Source organism: Micropterus dolomieu, linkage group LG23 (assembly GCF_021292245.1).
Source record: "Micropterus dolomieu isolate WLL.071019.BEF.003 ecotype Adirondacks linkage group LG23, ASM2129224v1, whole genome shotgun sequence".
NCBI classification, from domain to species: domain Eukaryota; kingdom Metazoa; phylum Chordata; class Actinopteri; order Centrarchiformes; family Centrarchidae; genus Micropterus; species Micropterus dolomieu.
Genome location: NC_060172.1, coordinates 9,478,388 through 9,499,294, shown reverse-complemented (window position 1 = coordinate 9,499,294; position 20,907 = coordinate 9,478,388). Strand labels below are relative to the sequence as shown.

The window sequence follows — 20,907 nt, the reverse complement described above, 5'->3', positions numbered from 1 at the left end:
GGTGGAGTTAGAACTGTCAAAGACAGATATCTCAAAACCTCAGCAAATAAAAGATTGACTTAAACTATGACAGATCGTTGAACATCTTGTGGGAATGCATTCCACCAGATTTTGGAACCTCGTTATAGTGATTTGTCCCAGTCCAACCACAAGAGCATTAGTGAGGTTGGCCTCTGACGTTGGGCGATGATGCCTGGCTTTCAGTCTGCGTTCCAGTTTATCCGAAAGGCTGTGAATGGGGTCAGGGCTCTGTGCAGGACAGTCAGGTCTTTCCACAATAAACTGAGAAAACAATTTCTTCATGGACCTGGCTTTGCACACAGGGACATTGTCATGTTGAAACAGGAAAGGGCCTCTCTGAAATGTTGCCACAAAGTTGGAAGTACAAGTACACTATTAAAAATGATCCTTGGGAACTAAGTGGTCCAGCCCAAGCCACAAAAAACAGCCCCAAACTAAAATGTGGACTAAAGTGTGTCCACATAGGTTTGGCAATATTATGTATCTGACTGGCTAGAAACCACCAGGTAAGTGAGAAAGTATGTTAGTATGTTATGGTAAGCTGACCCTTTAGAATTAGGGTTGTACATATTTACTACAAGGAATCATATCAAATCTGAGCATATTCACATGCACAGCTATTGCTGCAACTTAAAGCAATCATTAAAACCACTTCCATCCTAAGCTGCAAGGATGTTTAAGCACAGAGCTGTCACTAGTGTTATTAGCTAATTTCTTGTCTTTTCGATGCAAAATTTTGAGCTGTGCTAAACGTATGTGTGTCACACTAATATGCAAGTGAGGCAGTGAGGAAGGAGCCTTCAGCCATATGTGTGCAGGATGACCACAGGCATGAAATGTGGTGTGCAGACACAAGGTCTTATCACAAATCCTTCAGATGGGTTATATGACTCACAATGCCAGGGGAGAGAATGATCAGCAGGGGCATAGAGGTTGGTTTCAATTGCTTATGATGGCCGGCATGTCGCCCCTACCCTCCGACATGCTACACATTCTTTTTTCTATCCTTTCCCACCTTGTACAACTAGGTTGCCTTAGTAATTTTTCATGCGCTCACGCTCGCACACACACACACACACACACACACACACACACACACACACAACTGTGCCCACACATGATTGGCTTATCTGCTATAGGCTCTTTATGCGCACTGCAGCTTAGTTATTTCCGAAGAAGTAAGAACTAAAGAAATAAATAAAAGTCCCAGTAAAGAAAAATGACAGCCTCTCACCTATTTTTACTCTCAACGTTGGAAAAAATAATACAACCGCCTGTGGGTTGGCAAACATCCAAATGAGAAGGATGCTGGGCTGAAAATAAAGCTTTATTCAGGGAGGAAGTCTTGAAAATAATTTTAGTTTAAATGCTGTTTGAGTTGCAGTCTCAAGTCACGAGGCTAGCAGGAGATGTGACAAGGTACTGGAAAGCTTTGTAGTATATGCATTTTGCACCAATCATCTGTAGTGCTCAGAATAAGAAAAAAACAACAAGCAACCAGCATGCCGCAACTAAAACAAGTCAATCTGATTAGAATAGATCGACGTGACTTTTGGCATGACAGTAATGTGTGTGGTATAAAAAAACAACAACAACAACAACAAAGTAATGGAGTTTTCTACATTTGTGGAGATCACTGTGAATCATTTATTTCTGTATTCGTGGGGACATTTTATTGAACTGTCATGACTCTTGTATTTCCTGGGCCTGAAGAGCTCAATTTAAATTAGCCTTGAATGTTCAGTGGCAGTGGCACTGGAGTAAGCCCACTCGATATCCCATGGCCCAGCGCTTTGTCTTTAATGGATACTGAAAAATGATAAACGGACTTGCTGAGGCCGGCCATCCCAACGCAACACCTGTTGTTTTCTATTGAGAGTACAATACAATACACCACAAATGGAACCCCTCCCACCTTAAAGAAACAAATCTATACAGGAAACTCATTGATCTGAACTTTGCTATGAGATTAATTCATACTTTAATTTGCTCTCCCACAGGCATCAGAATCTATTTCTTCAGTCCAATTTGTATACACGTTAACCATGTGAGGCAGCGAACATTAGCATTAGTCCAGTATATCAGAGTGAAAATATATTGGACAGATACTGGCCCTTTAATAAGAACAGATACTGGCCAGTTACAATGAATATGATTGAAGTCAGTATCTGATTCAGCTTTATGGCTTCATGGCCCCAGTCTGTAAAATCGACAATCAAACCTGCCTCACCTGACCTTGAGAAGGAGAATTTCATTAGTCTGACCTGAGATGATAGTTTTACTATTCAGTGAACAAAAGGCTTTTCGGGCACAGACTGGATTCAGTATTCTTCAAATATAAGAAATTAATGTGGTCCAATTCAAAGATTTCTGTTACTGGGAGACAATTCACAAGCCTGACAAGTCAAAGTTGATCATACTGCAAGTCACGTCTGGCCTCCCTCTCTCTGATGGCTGTTCCCCACTGAGTGAAGTGTATTCACATGTAGCTGTTACAGTACTCAGTTTTTCAATAGCCGTGCAACCTTTACATGAGAGGGAGACAGAGTTGGAGAAAGAAGATAAAATATAAACTGGTTTAAGAAAAATACTGCCATCATTCCCTGCCAGATTCCCTGGTTAAATCCATCTCTATCCAGGGCGGTAGGTTAAAACATCCTGTAGGGTGAGATGGCTTACACTTTGGAACATCTTGCCACTGGTAGAATTTATTTGTTCACAAAATACATGCTTGGACAACGGGGTATACAGCAGCAGATACAATGCACAATCAACATCTGTCATCATGCTGCGGTTGTCAGCCTTTGTGCAACAAAAGCTTGTGTCCAATACCAAGTGAATGTTGAGGAAATAACTTCGTATGAACAGTTGAACATGACGTACATGACCTCAAACTAAAACTTACAGTAACTGTTTTTTGAAATTTAAGAATCTAACTGTAGTTTCTAAAAACTATCCATGTGCACATGAAATTAAATGCAATCAGTTTGGGTTTGGTCACATATCATCATGAAGCCCATGTTGCTCATAACATGGGACTGGAGCACCTGCACAGTAGCAAGTTATTCTTTGAGATGTGGACTCAAAATGGTGTTTTTTGGGTACTTTGTTTGGTGCTAACTTGCCAGTTTATGCAGACGTTTTGTCCACGCATACATTCTGTAAACCTTTCATTACACCTCTTCTCTCTTTATTTGATCCCTTCATTTTCTTGAAACCCAATTTATCAAAAGGGAAAGAGGAAACCTGAGGGGAGGAAAGAGGTAGTCTGTACTGTCTGTACTTTTGTATATTTGAATTTAATGACATGGCATAGGCTGTTTACTTCATCTATGGTCACATCTCCCACTACACCATCACTTTCAATATGAACAACAGTGCAAAACAGCACGACAACACTTCACTGTACTGCCTATACAATTATGCAATCTGCCTATACTGCAATCTATTATGATCATAATTGACTGGAGAAAATAATAAGGGTGTAATCACAGCCTCTAATGTGCTCTGCAAGTTGTGAGATCCCACTTTAATTTATTTAATCAACAAATGAGACTTGATATTGTACTCTCAGCTTGCATTCCCTGTGAGCTTGAGCAGTGATTGTTCCTTGCATCCCGGGACGCTGGTATTATATCTCTGCCTGCAGCTATCACACTTAGGTGAACAACAAGAGATGAGCAAATGTATCTGAACAAGGGGTTTCTTTGACAAGCAGTAGGTGTGGTGCTTCAAAAAGCATATAATGGAGCATTTACAGCTCCACTGTTACCATATTGATGTACATGAGTTTTATGAACATCAGTTGACTTTATCTAAAGCATCAGGCAAGAATCAAATAACAAGTACATATGGAGCAGCCCAAAATGAAGTTTTTATGCTTTCCTGATGTGACTGTGGTGGTGGGCCACTCCCTACTATTAGTGGAAGAGTAAAGGGATTACATTTTCTAAATTGACATCTTCCCCCAGATACAAAGATTAAGGAAATCTGGTTTACCGTACCTTAACAATGTCTTCATTGGATGACTTTCACTGCACAAAAGGCTGAGATGTCAGTGACTGCTCCATTCATCTCTATGTAGACCATTCTGACAGATACAGAGACTGAGGAAATCGGGTTTACTGTACCTTAACAATGTCTTCATTGGAGGATTTGCACTGCACAAAGGCTGAGACATCAGTGACTGCTCCATTCATCTCTATGGAGACCATCTTGACAGGAATGGCCACAGTGCGTCCGGTCAGAATGGCCGTGTTGATAATCTCAGTGTCCTACGGTGAGAAAAAATAGACATGATATTCATGAAACAGTGAGAGGTAGAGTCATTTTCTTGATGTTTCATCAGCATTACTGATGTCCACATTTAAAACCATTATCAACTGGGCTCCTTTGTCTCCCAGGTGATACTCTCAGTGGCAGACAAGAACTCATTTTACTAAGATGTCTTTCATTGGATTTCATCAACTGACATTTTCATTTCAAGTATGCTGTTCTTCTAGTGAACAACTGGAAGTAACTGAAATGGGGATGAAAAGGACAGAAATCGAAGAAAAGTAATAATCTATCACTTTAGAAAACACATTTGGTTTTATGTAGTCCTGCTAGGTAAATCACAGCATCAAGCTTAAATTTCAGGCTACATAAAAGACACGACATTTTCTGTACTGATGCACGGGATCTGATTACACATTGTCCTACTTAAGCTTGAGCACAGAAGTGGAAATATGACTTGGATGTTAAAAGAGATGGTTTTTGTCACAGCAGGAATCTCATTAGGGATGGATGCCTCTCATCAAAAATGATTCACTGAAGTGCACGAGTCCAAAAAAATGCAACAGGAAGTACTGCTGTCACCATAATGTGTAAGACTGTTAAAAATGTTAATATAAGAAAGTATGACCAAAACATACCTAAAAGTGTTCTTTCTCATGATTTCATCTATTTTTTTCATTCAAACTCAACCATGTATGCTTAGCACACCTCCATTACCCATGTTTTGCTTATCACTCCACTCAGGAAGCAGTATTATAAATTTAATTGGAATCATTTTGCAAATTCAGTTGCTAATATTAATGGATCTCTCTATAATAGCCTAACTGCTACTAATCAGTTTGGGGTTTTTGTAATTCAAATGTTCATGGAAACTAATATATAAAGAAATCTTGAACTAGGAAAACTATGCATGGAAAAAAAAGCCCACACTAACATATTATCCAATTATGCTGGAGTTCATAGACAGAATGTACGTCATATTGCTGCTCTGTTTTTCTATATAGTTAAAACTTCTGAATATCAAAAGTGATTAAATGGTGATAAATCCAGCTAGTTGTATGCAATGATAAAACTAATCCTTGAATTCTGATAAATTAGCCACAAACAAGACCAACATTGTCACCCCATCTGCATTTCTGTTTTGAATCCGAACAGCCAATTAAAGTACACACCAGGCCTTCGGTTGAATTTTGAATCAATTCATTATTTTCTTTGCAAAACATGTAAGCTGCAAGAGGGTAACACGTTTTCTCATTTGCGGTGTACGACTTGCCCAGGAGAGAGCCTGAGACCATGTAAATTTTTTAAAATCAAAAATAGCATATTTAAATTTCTGCCCGACATTTATCTTAGAGTCTTAATAAGGGTCTAGAGCACAAAGAATGATACTTGGATTGTTTATTCATTGAGGGAATATCCACACACAGACTCAGCTGTCCTTAGGCATGACTTTACCTCTAAGAGTGATATTACTGCACTAAGGTGCAAAGATGTGGAGAGGATATAAAGAACATGAAACCATTATTTTATTTCATCAGGTTAGTGCCTTTGAGGTCAAATACATGGGAGACCTGGCTGACGCCACATATACAAAAAGGAGAAAGACTGAGCATAAGAGCATAGAGCAAATACATATACAAACAGAAACCCACATGTGAAGCTAAATCTATATCAATATAATTGGTAATAACAGAGGCAATTATCAGTAGAGCCATTTACCATGGACTTCACAGTTGTTTTCAATTCAGCTGGAGCCACAAATATCTTTCATTTTAGTTTCCTAAAGCTTCCTGTCCCAGTATATTTACAGTATATATTTCACAATGACAAGTGATATAAATAGGATTGCAATTACAGTGGATACCTCTAACTGTGATCAGATCTGTCGGGGTCAAATTGATCACTATAAGCAGATGATTATGCTATTATTTTCATTCATGTAACTGGCCTGAAAATTAACTGTAGGCTATCAATGCTGACCTGGTGGCAGAAATCAACATTAGCAGACTGCAAACTTTTTTTGTATATGTGCCCTAAAAGCTGCCAATCTGATACCAAACACCGCCAAAACCCTCTAACCTCCCCTTCCCTCACTCTCCCTAGCCTTCTCCTCCTTCTCCTCTGTTGCACTCCGGCTTCTCTGTACTGGACAATCGGCCGCCCTGGGACCTCTCTATCCTGGCTGTCAGTGCCTCATCCAGTCGTTGATCTTGATCTTAGTCCCCCCCACCCCCCACATGGAGATTCAGCCTCTCTCTTTCTCTCCCTAGTTTGCATGTTATCATGGCTCTGTTTCCCTCGGTGTTTTTATTTGTTTCTCCTGTCTTTGTCAGTGGTGTTCTCCTCTTCATACTTAAAAAGCTTTATAAACCTCTATCATAAGTCCAACAGAGCTTCTTTCAGTTGTAAGTCCAATTAGACCATCACAAGTCCCTTATTATGTTGGTGTATAACAATGTAAATTTTGTGAATCCTTGGAAGTGGTCTGAAACATGACGGAATCAATGCGCTTCATGCTTATCATATGACCCACAACTTTATTTTGTCCGAATTAATATTTTCAGTCTTTTATTTCCAATAATTGGTTTCACTTTAAAATGTTTTTGTTACTAAAGTTAGGCAGAGCAGATTTGTTTTTAGTTTTTTTCCTTTTTAGTTTATGAAACGTGGCCAATTTATGGAACGCAAAGCACAGCAGACCTCTGTGGATAATTGACTGGACTCTGGGGCGAAATCCTAATTGAAAGACATCATCCCTAAGCTCTGCTTGCTGTTTTGGCATCTGGTAAATATTACACTACACAAGACACTTTACAATTACATGTGTACTGCTTTGGGAGCACTCATTATGCTTACCTGAATTCAGAACAAAAATCAGTCATCACTGCACAGAGCTATCATTTCACTTAATTACTATGTTCTGCATGAAGCAGCAAAACAGTTATTGGATACTCTGTTTAATGGTAATACAAAAATGTTGTAATTTCAGTACCATACTGAACTAAATTGGTTTAGTTTAGCTATATTGAATGTATTTAGCACTGCAATACAAAATAATGAATATTATTAAAAATATATATATTTTATATACACACACACATACACACACACAAATATAGAGTATTATATATATTTTTTAATTTCTATATTGGCAAAATTGTCATAATGATTAGATTTTTCTGCTTTTACTTTATTTGTGTGTGTGTTTATGTGTGTAATCTCTGATTCACTCATTCACATCATTTGTTGGTTTATTAGACCAAAAAATGACTCCCTTTTTGTCTAAACTGTATTTACGGATGGATACAGATCTACAGATAGATAATAATTTGCTTGTGCTTATCGTCATCCCATTAAATATAATCAATTACTGTGGAGCCTTGTCGGAATTGCCCACAAGGTCTTGGTTTAACGAGCACTGAAGCGAGGTTACCTAGTGTGTAAGACTTCTACCAATCGACCTGCTTTTGAACAATGTAAACAAGCCATTTTACCAGATGTGTGTCATTAGGAATGCACAAATACACACATGTAAAAATGTAATGCGTGACTTCAAGCAACGGTGCTTGTATGACACAAAATATTTTTTTTTTTTAACATCTGGTATAGCACAGAGCAGTTAATAGATGTCCTGTGAAAGATGGCTTTGGTGACTTTGTGTTAATAGTGGCCTAAGCTGTGTAATAAGCCTCAGGGTTGGTTTAACCTTACCATTCTGGTATTGTTTCTCCTTTCACATTGTAAATTCACAAGTAATTCCACCCTTCTCTTCCTCCTTCCTCTCCTTATCTGCTGCAGGTCAACTGTAGTTGGCACACAATCTGTGCTCTGCCAACCATAAAAACCCTCATCTTCATTCTCTTTCATTTTATCAGCTCCCCTTAATTCCCTTTCTATCTCCTTCACACTGTCAAAAGTTTCAGTTGGAGTCCACCATTGACCTTCATCTCTCTTGCGTTGTTACACAAAATGCATAATTTTTGAATTTTGGATACAGAACCACCTCCCACCTCTTACATCAGCAGTTTCTGAGATTTTCAGAGACAGTATTTTGTTACTCTGTTAGTGTTTTTCTTCGGACCTGATTCTTGTCTCTTTTAAATGCTTTTCCTTGACCGGAGCAGCACGGACGTGCTAGAAAGCCCCAGAGACATATTGGCTGATTTGATTAATACACAGTGGCCATGTTCTCTGTGCTAATTACAGCACATTCTGATGTTAAACATAAAAACATAACTTTTGTATTTCAGTGCTGTACTGTGTTCTTGTGAAGGGTGAAGAGATAGGTACCTGCTGCAGGGTCAAATCTAGACTGGAAACTCAACTTTCATTGCCAACAATGCAACAATTACTGTTCTTCCATTTAACAATTAATCAAAGTCACCACACTAAAACAGCCATGAGGGCTCTTCAAAGCACAATTTGCGAGAGGTTAAACATAACTGGCTTGTTCAAAACAAACAACTGCAACAAAGCAAAACACAAAAGCCACGGTCTGTATTCAGTTTTTCCTAGATATCGGTAACTTAGCTTCACTTAGCGACTTACAATTGCTATACAGGTCGCACGCCTCTGGAGCAACTAGGGGTTAAGTGTCTTGCTCAGGGACACATTGGTGGATGGGTCACAGTGGGGGATTGAACCCGGCTCTGGGTAATATTGAAGTCACTCTGTTAGTTATTAACAGTGATAACAGTAATGTTATGTCAGAATGAGCTCTAGTGGGTTGAAACACAGTCATGAATAAAAATAAATTATATATTCAGAAGAAATCCAACGAAGGTTGAGGTCAAGGGCAACTGGACTTGGTAGAAGATACTAGAAGATGTTTCGTCCCTCATCCAAGAGACTTCTTCAGTTCTGACTGACTGGTAGGGAAACTCAGCTATTTAACCCATGGGATCGTTAGCAAGGATCATCAATACCGCTGGTTCGTAAGTGTTCCTGGGTTTGGTAACGACAGTCGTCATGGTCATTAGAGCCACACCCATGGCAGAAGTCTGAACGACCATCGTTGCCATCTTTACCTGAGACCAAGAGGAAATGCTTGTTTAGTTTCCTGGGAAGTGATGAAAGGACAGCATTGAAAGTGGGGGGATAAGTGGGGGATAAGTGTTGGCGTAGACCCCCTCCTCTGTTCAGTGACGGCTTCTTAATCCGGGTGTAAATGGCTTACCTGACAACTCTTTCAAACCATACATCTTCTCTGTCTAAATTGTGCACCTGGTGATCCTCAAACGAGTGTCCTTTATCCTTCAGATGTAAAATCAACTGCTGAGTCTTGATCTGAGGAGTTGGCTCTTCTGTGTTGAGCCATGCGTTTGTGTAGTTTCCTCCAATGTACAGTTCTGTGCATTCCTCACTGCATTGTATCGCATACACCAGATTGCTTTTCTTGTGTTTGGGTGTGCGGTCTTTGGGGTATACCAGTATCTGTCTTAGTGTGTTCTTGGGTTTAAAAAACACAGGGATGTGCTGTTGGCTGAAAATCCTCCTGAGTTTCTCTGATACTCCAGACACGTATGGAATCACAATGTTGTTGCGTTTGACCTTCTTCTTCTCATCCCCTGTAGTGTTGGTCTTCTTCCTGGATTTTGTGGCTGTTTTCACAAAGGTCCATTTAGGGTTTCCACAGGCTGTAAGTGCCCCCTTCAGGTGGTTCTGTTCATTCTCTCTGGCTTTGGCAGTTGTTGGTATGTTGTCCGCTCTGTGGTGCAAGGTTCTCATGACCTCAAACTTGTGTTCCAGTGGGTGGAACACAAGCACATTTTAGACAGAAGACGTATGGTTTGAAAGAGGTGTCAGGGAAGCCATTTACACCCGGGTTGAGAGGCTGCCATTGAACAGAGGAGGGGGTCTACGCCACCCCCCACTTACAATGCTGTCCTTTCATCACTTCCCAGGAAACTAAACAAGCATTTCCTCTTGGCCTCAGGTGAAGATGCCAACGATGGTCGTTCAGACTTGGCCATGGGTGGCTCCAATGACCATGACGACTGTCATTACCAAAGCCAGGAACACCAACAAACCAGCAGTATCGACGATCCTAGCTAACGGTCCCATGGGTTAAATAGCTGAGTTTCCCTACCAGTCAGTCAGAACTGAAGAAGTCTCTTGGATGAGGGAAGAAACGTCTTCCAATATCTTCTACCAAGTCCAGTTGCCCTTGACCTCAACCTCCGTAGGATAACTATGATCTGGATGACTGAGAACCTTCACAGACATTCAGAAGAAAGTATTAATTCATGGTATTTTCCCCAACCTGATCTTTACATTAATTACATTAATTTGATACAACTCAGTATGATTATAAATTATAATTAAATATACTTTGATAATTTAAACTGAGCGTAGAAGGGTCATTGAAGTAATTTCTTAACTTTTTGACTGTACAACAGACCGACTTGTCATTACACACCATCCCATTAACAACCTGCCATAATGATGAAGTTGGTCTGTTCCGTTTGCTCTGATAAGACCACCTGTTTTCAGTTAATCAATCATGCATCATGGGCGTTACCATTATTTAACTGTGTCACTTCTCTTAATGGGGGAACTGAAATGTCTGCTTTTTCTTTTGATATAATTTACAATCCAATTAGTCTCCACAACACATCTTTCAAGGCAACCATGGATGACCTACCTGCAGGACTCCCTCAGATTATAAAAATCAAATAATGTTACCTAACGAGTAATGTCTTTATGGTTAGTCTGAGAATTCCTCTCTTTCTCACCACATGTCAGCATCCCAACTTAGAGCGAGTAATGAGTAGACAGAGTTGAACTGAGATGGTCTCAAATTTGGTTTTGAAGTAAATTCTGACTATTTATATCATTAAACAATGTCAGTGACTAATTGGAAGCATACGGATTCCCAGAGCGTGAAAACTTGCTGCATTGATCAAGCCTGACTAGGCTTAGTGTTAGTGTGTTACAGATCATTTTCCTTTCTTTCCATTTCAAAACAAATGTAGCCAAGTGATCTTTTTAATGACAAGACTGCTGTCCTTGAAATTCACTGTTAACTAAAAATGTTAAAGATTACAACACGTTAAGTCCCGTTTTATTGTTCTATCTTGTAATAACATGAGCAGGGTGCAGCTAAAAAGCATTAAAATCACACAGCAACATAACCACTTACCCAAAGATTTATCTACCATGTAATATAGAGTGCAGAGGTGGCAGACAGCTGTGGAAAAGGCACCAATAGTTCCTGCCATCTTGCTTCACAATGTAAATTTTACAAGGGAAAGTCACACAGGCAGAAATATTATTTTGCAACGCAGCTAAACACATCTGGGTACAAGATGCATGCTGATCCCAAATTTTAAGGGGATTGGAGTTATGAAGTGAACCTTATGTTTGAACAGATGTACAGTACACAAAGTCATAACTGCAGCTCAAGTATATTTATTGGAGCTTTAGGTGATGTGCAGTTGTATTTATGCAAACATAACAGATAACCAAGATTTATTGTCCTGGCAGAAGCATCATACTTTCTAGATTTTTTGGTTTACTCAGAGATAGAGGTTTTATATTGTTAGTAAAATTATGTATTTTATGACCTACAGTAGACAACAGCGAAAGTGCTACAGACCAAATACTAGTGTTGTAGTACTCAAAACTGGTTAGGTCTCGAGACCGGTCTTAAGACCACTTTTTGATGGTCTTGATCTCGTCTCGGACTCGACCGCATTTGTACTCTGTCTTGTCTCGCTCTTGAACATTTAGGACTCAGGATTTTATTTCAAGACCATTACTTTGGGAATATCAATAAATAGCTTGTGCTTTGTCTAATTTATTTGTTAACTTCCTAACTTTGACTGGATGTAAAATGTATTTCTACAAATGCAACCAATAACCCTACTTAAAAAAAGTATTGTTTCTGTTAACGACTGTCACCCCTCCCCAGAATGCTTATGTTGATTTCAGCTTTTAGTGTTTATATGTGGGTATTTTAATGGTAATGTGGATCTTTCAGATTAGTTTGAGAAGTACCTATGATCTCCATCCATCCATCCATCCATCGTCAACCGCTTATCCTGCGTACAGGGTCGCGGGGGGGCTGGAGCCAATCCCAGCTACATAGGGCAAAAGGCGGGGTACACGCCAGTCCATTGCCGGGCCACACATAGACAAACAACCGCTCACACTCACACCTAAGGAAAATTTTAGACACATCAATTAACCTAGCTTGCATGTCTTTGGATGGTGGGAGGAAGCCGGAGCACCCAGAGAGAACCCACGCGGAGAACATGCAAACTCCACACAGAAAGGCCGGGGCAACCAGGGTTCGATCCCACGACCTTCTTGCTGTGAGGCGACAGTGCCGCCCACCTATGATCTCGTTCCACATTTTATTGTGTGTTATGCAATGTGGGGAACTGGTCTTAGTCTTGACTCTGTCTTGGTCTCGGCCCCTAAAAGTCTTGGTCTTGTCTTAGTTTCTATAAACTCTTGTCTTGGACTTGACTTGGTCTCGGTTTGGGCGGTCTTGACTACAACACTACCTACAGTTGAAATCTCAGAGCTGCAATGATAACCTTAGCCCACCATGACCACTGCAATGTGCTGTCTCCTTCAGCTACTGCCAGACATGTACTTCTACCGGCCACTTGCATCCGGCCTTCTATATTATTTACCGTGCTCACTAAATTTTAATGAACAAATATCATGAGGATGTGGACTTATGTCACTGGATTTCCGTGAGTAAGTGAAGCAACACCACAAGAGAGGAAGTAGGCAAGCAAGGCATAGCCAGAGGTACTCGGCATCGCTTGCTTGATTAATTTCCCTTTGTTCCCATAATCTGTTTGCTACCTTCACTAATTGCCACATTTCACGAGGCAAGGAGAAGAGCCCCGATTAAAAAAGTAATAGACACTTAATTGTTCTGGGATTAGTTGACTTTCTTAACAATTAGAAAATCATTGCAGAAAGTGTAGGTGTTGATTAGATTTATTTGTAATGACAATTTACCTGTCTGTATATGATCCTTACTTATATACATGTGCAGTGCACGTCCCTACCAATATTTGAGCAAACTCATTTGCATTATCCTGCGAGTGACGTCATATTAAATAACTCAGATGTGACCTACCAGAGGCTATGTCAGATTATTGGTTGAGATACATGTGACTATTGCTTAGCTGTTATTTCAGAACCATGGACAGCGCTCTGAGAGAGAGAGAGAGAGAGAGAGAGAGAGAGAGAGAGAGAGAGAGAGAGACTCACACACACACGCTTACTGTTTTATTTATTTATTTTATTTTTTATTAGAATATATTTAAAAAAAATTTCACACACACACTTTCATTACTTTAGGCTTTAATTACTTGTTTAAAGAAATGTATGGGGTTGATCATTCTTATGTAGTTTGTATGATGATTTGGCAATATTGTTGTTATACATTCATGCCAATAAAGCTAATTTGAATTTGAATTTGAGAGAGAGAGATGCAGAGAGAGAGCAGCAAGCCAAGCCAGCTGTTTCTATATACCTCCCCCTGCTGATTTTGACAGTGAATCATTCATAAAATCAAAAAATATTTAGTGCTCTGAGTGCTACGTTCTTATGTAAGCGCTCTGATTAATAAATGTAGCCTTCAATTTTGAAACAGTTGCCTTAGGGCTTGTGTCCATGTAGCGTTTTTCTTTCTCACCTCACAAGTGCTTCATCCCAGCACTCCTTAGCGCCCTGCCAGCGCTTCTCTACCAATGTTGAGACCAAAACTATTCCCTTGCTGTCATGAATAAAGACATTTAAAGCTATATTTTTAGTGTATATACAAGTGGCCCTCAAGGATTTTTGCAGCCTGTTGCAACAGCTGTGTGTAAGTTCAAACTTAGCCTAGTTATGGCTTAAATTATTACTAAGTTGTGACTTGCATGCATTATTAAAATAAAAGCGGTTGCACCACGGAGATAACATGAATAAAGTAACAACTAAATAGTTACACATGCCCCAGGGTAGGTATAATTCTAAAAATGTCACAGAATTATACTTATTAATGGTAAAACAGCAGTTTTTCTGCTACAAAGCATCATGTTTCATTCATGTCATTTTGCAACACAGTAATCCAGTAGAAACCTAATTTATTGATATGATTTTTCAATATTGATCCAGCTTACTACAATGTGCTATGATGACAAGTGGCTCATGCCAGTCAGAAAGCTAATGTGCACAGTAACCATGATGGAACTCTTATCTTTTGATTGCTGATAGACCACTTGCCTTAACTGCAACTTTACATCCAAACTAATTAGGTTCTGCCCTAAGTAACTGTGGTGCAACCAATGTTAGTAGCTGATTTAATTACAAACTAACTAGTAAAGAAAGTTTTCCTGTTATATTTTTATCATTTGATAAATACAGCCATGGTTAAGTCTTTTATTTTAGCCACAGATCTGGAGAAACTTAGCTATGCCTTCATCTCCTCACGCCTCGACTCTTTTAACTCTCTATTTAATGTACCTATCTCAGTCTGAAATTAATTCATCGCCTATAATTAGTCCAAAATGCTGCAGTTCGACTTTAAACTTGCTGCAAAAAATGCGTACATGTCACCCCCGTTTTAGCCTTCCTTGCACTGGCTGCCTGTTTCTTTTGATTTAGAGGCCAGGCATGAGCTGGTGTTGCTTGCGATTCCGAGGTCCAGGCTAAAAACCAAAGAAGACAGGGCCTTTGTTGTCAGGGCCCCTACACTCTGGAATAATCTACCAGAGGAGATCAGTCTTACAGAGTCTGTTCCTGGTTTATCTCATTTCTCACATTTCCACAAAAAAGCTTTCACTGTGTGATGCATATATTATTTTTACATTATTTGTATATCAACTTGTTAACGTTTAAATTATTAATTATAAAGCAATATGTGATAAGTAATGTATTTTTCCTTTATTTGTACATTGACTTGTTTTATGTTTTATATTCTTCGTTGTGCCCTGCGATGGACTGGCGACCTGTCCAGGGTGTACCCCGCCTTTCACCCTCAGCTGGGATTGTCTCAATCACAAATTCACATTTTAAATCACAATCTACACAAACTCAATGAGTTATCCGGACTATTAGGATGTCCTGAGCTGATCCACAGGATCAGAACATAGCCCCATTCATGGGTTCTTTGAAGGACAGTTAACCAATATATATAGCTTGATATAAGTATGCCAGCTGTCCAATACAACCCAAGCTATCATTTAGTTTATGCCTATAGTAGGATAAGTGTGAACTGTGCAGCTGTAATATATATGAAAACGCGGTATATATAAAAATAATAATCAGCCTTGATTTACAGACTAACATTTTTCCATACTACTGAGTAATTGTCAGAGTCATAAAGGAGTTTGAAGCTTTAAAAAAAACAAACCACGTATAATAAACTTTTGTGTGCACAATGGGTGGTGTAGTATTTCACAAGGAACAATGCTTTTATGAGATCAGATCTACCGATTGCTTCCACAGCAAAATATGTCATGATACACTATGGCAGCTCAATGATAATCTATTTTACACTGTGAAAGCTTAAGGTAAAATGTAAATGGATGGATTTCACTTCTTTTGTTTTGGTTTGTTTAACAAAGCTTAACATGATTAAATACCTGAGATGGTCAGATAACTTTAGATAATGATAATTTTAAATAATTTGCCTTAACAATCAAATCCATATTAATCTGGCCATTCTCACTCACCATGGCCAGAGGGATGATGGCTTGAATATCTCGCTGCACTACCGTCAACTCCGTCACCACCTTCTCTGAATCAGGAAGCGGGTTCTGCCCCTTGTAGTCAATGTTCCAGTTGATCCTTCTGGTCACCGAGAGGCTGGTGAAGTTCTCCATCTCGAAATCCAACTGCATCACCTCGACATTGCCCAAGACATCCCTGCCAGACCATATAAAAACACACAAAAAACATAGTCAAAATTAAAGGCCAAATATCAGTTACAGAAACATATTCATCAATTCTTGCAATGCATTCATTTGTGGTAAAGAAATTTTTGCCTGGATGACGGTTTTTAATTTAAACAGTTATTTTCTTTAATTAATTGTTTTTATATATTCCTGTTCTCACATGTCGAGGTATTCTAAGTGTCATATTATTTGTGCTTGTCTGATTTTGTCTGTGCTTATGTAATTCGTGTTTTAATGTTTTATCCATGCTTCTGTGTTGTTTGCTTAGGATTTTAAGTGCATGTTTTGTTTTGTTTTTTTAATGTTGTCTGTATGCCATGTTTTAATGTTCTTATAACATCAACCTGCCAGGGACTCCAGATGAAAATTAGTCTGTATGGCTAAATCTGGCTCATTCACATTTGGGCATTGTCCTTATGTTCGTTAATGTACACTGTCCCTTTTAAATAAAGAGAGAGAGAGAAAAAAAGGTTTCCTTAAGTTATTCATGAGTTGAAATAAGAAATAATGTATTCATTAAGACTTCAACATGTGAAGCACTGCAAAATCTTTAGAGCTGAGTAGATACTTGTCAGATTATGTATTATAGTATTTGTTCTTTGTTCAAAGTCATCTTCTAAATCTGCATATCTAAAGGAACGCCTTTTGGTGAAACACGAAATAAAAATACAAGGACAGCATGTAATAATGCATATTTATTAAATCACTTTCAGAAAATGACATCATGGCTTTATTACCTTGTATTGTAAGTACTTCTTAGTCTCAAGACTTTCAAAGACCTGGTTGGAAGAATGAATCAATATCTGTCCCGAGATTATTTTAGAATAAAAGCCAGAATCTAGCTTTTGGCTTCCAGTGGCGTGTAATCAATATTCTGCATTTAGCAAAGCTCACATAAGTTTTCAGACTTGTTCATTGGCCTTTTAACCTGAAAAGGCCCCATCATAACATTTCATTGAGTTAACATCAGTCTAAACAGCTCTTACAGTCCGGTAGCTTTCAAACAGATCTGACAGACACAAGACACTTAACATACTATAGGATGTTAAAGGTCATAGTGTGCTGTTTACAACCTGAAGCTTCACGACTGGACAACAGACTTCCCCTTTGAAATGTAACCATGCTTTATGCATATAAATTTAATTTAATAGCTTAAAATGAAAAATAAGCAGCAAAAGCAATTCATATTCAGGTTTTGATATTAACACAAAAGCTGTAAAGAGACAATCAATTACTATTAACGGTTTTGGTTAATATAATTTTGTTGTCCAGCCATTATGATAAGTAGTTTCGGTTCAGATCTTTCTTGATTAAATGAAGTCAAGGTGAAGAAGCTGAAACTCTGCAAAAACATATTACAATATGATCCATTATCTCATGCTGCAGTTTAATCCTTTAGTGCCATATCCCTTTATAAATTATTTGTAGTTTTCTTCTGGTTACAAACCCTGAATACAAAATGTTCCTTCTGTAAAACGAAAAGGATTTTTAGGCACCTGAATTGAGCCCTACTTGAATGTAAGTAATTACGCATCAAGCTAATATGTCTCTTCATCTAATTTTTCAAGTTACAACCATCTTGAATCTTGTCGTCTTCCACTGAGGTCGGTCTGAACTCAGGCTTGGGACCCTCCCTGTGTTTTACTACCATTGGTGGTCGCCATTTCAATTTCATGCCTTGGACACAACCGTCGTAACAGCCTCAAATTGAACAAAATAACCACTGGGGCTCGACTGCTAAACATTATTTTCTCAACCCTGTCTATATTTTATTTTGTTTTGTCAAACCATCTGTGAAACATTCACTGTCCATGTACTGAATTATTTGTCTTACAATATCCCTCCTGGCAATTAAAGCATTACAAAGGTTTTTATGGTTACGTCCACCATTTACCTTTAGGTCATTTCTAACATTTGTCACATCTAACAACACTTTATAAATTAAATGGATGTTGTAATGTAATGTTTAATGTATGACAGCATTATCAGATTTTGGTTTCAAAGTCCTGTGCTCTGTACACCCCACCATCCAGCCCGGCCACCTCTTGACGTTTGTGCTGTATGACTTTTATACTGTATAAGAATGTCACGCTTCCTGGTTTGGAAAACGTTTTTCTGTGAATGTAATCCAGACAGCAATCATATTTCCTCCAAAATGTATTTGGCAAAGCTTAGCCATACCTGGTAAAGCCTCATGTCAGAGATCTCGGTTTATAATTAAGTGCTTCAGTGGAAAAAGTTAATCTGACTTTAGACTTTTACTATATGTTTCTACTTATGCACGGGGCTGTTGTGAACAGCATTAAAACTGATGAGAAGTGGCAGTTCAATAATGGCATTCCTGCTTAATTATATGGAGTTATCATATGCTATGAATTAATCAGTGATTGTCTCTGAATAAAAATAATGTGCAGGTCTTGTCAATAAACAATCACCACTCACTAATCTTGCTGGCCAGCCTTCTTCTTCCATCTTCAGATGTAAGTGCAGAGCTTGTGCAAGGAGATTGCAAATTTGGTTCTGCCTCTCACTTTCAAATAACCATGATTGCAGTGGCTGCAGATTTGCTTCTGACCAATCAATAGCATTTTGGTAGGTAACAGGATTGTTCTGATGGCCATGCAAATGAAATATTTGAGCACTCTCTCTTTTGCATTTCTCTGCTGTGTGAAGACACCAAAGACTTCAGCTGAGATCTCCGTTTTTATATTGCAAACCTACCAGTGATGTTGCTGCGATAACAGAGCTTCTGTTATGAAAATCCGTCTTGTGGGGCTTGTAATCCTCAGGTTTAACAAGCCTAACATGAAACTGTCTCACTTGTGGTGAAGGGGCAAATTAAATCTCTCTCTGCCCGTGACAAGAATCATCCCACCCAAACCTCACCTTCAGCAGAGAGTTAGGCGCTCGTTGTCTGTCCTTCACAAAAGCAGAGACCTATCCTGCCATTCAGTCTGAGAGCCTTTTAATGAAAGCTGGATCAAACTATCTGTACGAGCCCCCTCCCACAAAAGGTTCCTCTCAGGAACATCGTGATGAGATCTCAGCCTATTTGTCTCGACATCACTCACTGAAAACAAACACCCCCATCTGTCTGTGACACACTAAAGCTGTCATCAATATGGCCCACTGGTACAGCCGCTCAATACAGTGTCGACTGCCACCATGCTGGAGGGAAGGAAAAATTATGTTCGCAATACACTGATTTGGGTTAGAGGGCATGCTTTTTCATCAGTGAAGAGTAAATTGTAAAAATGAAAGCAGCAGGAAAAGCAAAAGAAGAAAGACATTTCTTCTTCATATTGTGTTCTATGAGCTACAGTTACTCTTGACATTTTGACTTCTGACTCTGAAGAGCGGATTTTAGGAAATTTCACGTCACTGTCTGTTGGCACATGCCCTTATCAGAACCTGTTATTGATTTTCTTCTTTATGTTTGTATCTCCTTACATCATCTGTATATGTATTGTGACTGCAGAGTATTACAATGCAAGCTTCACATTTCACTTTGGATCTCTGTCCTGCCACTTAATGGCTCATGTGAGGGATGAAAGACTGAGATAACTAAAGAATAACTAAATCCATGACAATTTTTAGTTTAGTGTTTGTATCGCTACTGCTCTAGCTGCCATGTCTTATTATATATCCCTTACAATGTCTCAAATAGATTATGGGGTAATCTTCAATTCAAAATACTAAATTATGTAAGTGTTAGCTAATTAATGTCACTTGAGTCCGGTTACCAAGGTTTCAGAGGGGATAAAAAGGAAATGAAGAGGGAAATGTTATGGTGAGCTTTCTTGTACTGTGCTTTCTATTATCTTTCATTATTAAAATGAACAATCTAAATATTTAATGTTATTGTTGTATCATGAAATCTTCCAGCTTTAATAACACCTAATAGAAAAAAAGAATATATTATGGACAAACAAAATTCAACTTAAAAACATTTTTTAAAAGTAGTGGGCGGTGAAAACTTAGAGTAATTTCATACCAGAGGACGGTAGTAAACATGGCTCAAGAAAGTCTGGCCTTGTTTCCATTAAGTTAATGATGTACTGCCTGTATAGCACAAAGTATATATTTTAAAAGCTGTAGCTTGGGGCTTTTTCAGAGCTCAGGGGGACTTCATTCTTTGATCACAGGACTGTTTGAACTGATTAACAGGGAGAGTTCATTGGATCAAAGCACTGCAGGGCAGAGTTACAACAGCAGAAGAACAGAGATGGTGAACAGAGGGTTTAGTATGGTCCATGCTTAAAGGTTCAGTGTGTAATATTTCTGAGAATCTAGTGACAGAAATGCAACAAAAGATCCATAACTATTTTTTTTCAGTGGTGTATAAAGACCCTACATAATAAATTGTTATGTTTTTCTTAAATTAGAATAAGACATTTATATCTACATAACCGCAGGTCCCCCCTTCCATGGATGTCGCCATGTTGCATCGTCATGTTTCTACAGTAGCTGAAAATGGACAAACAGCACTACAGAGCGCGTTTCGTCACTACGTTCTTCTTGTTCTACTTCAGGTAGAACTCAGGCAGTGTTGACACTCATCGCTACATTGAATACGTACGTACGTTCGAAGAAGAAGTAGTAGTAATAATATACCGCAGGGGTTGGCAAAAGTTTTTAACCATTAGATGGTGGGTGAGAATATAGGACATAATATTGGATCCATAATTACAGAGAGAATTAATGT

The 20,907-nt window shown here is 38.8% G+C and overlaps 1 protein-coding gene across 1 annotated transcript in view; it reads right to left on the bottom strand.

The window, feature by feature from the left end:
• The window catches only part of tmem132e (transmembrane protein 132E), a 120,188-nt gene that overhangs the window by 42,592 nt on the left and 56,689 nt on the right, over positions 1–20,907 (bottom strand). The window contains exons 4-5 of the mRNA XM_046039884.1: positions 15,981–16,173; positions 4,152–4,295 (exon numbers count right to left, since the gene is read on the bottom strand). Coding sequence (XP_045895840.1) covers positions 4,152–4,295; positions 15,981–16,173 — 337 coding nt within the window. The remainder of the gene's footprint in view (positions 1–4,151; positions 4,296–15,980; positions 16,174–20,907) is intronic.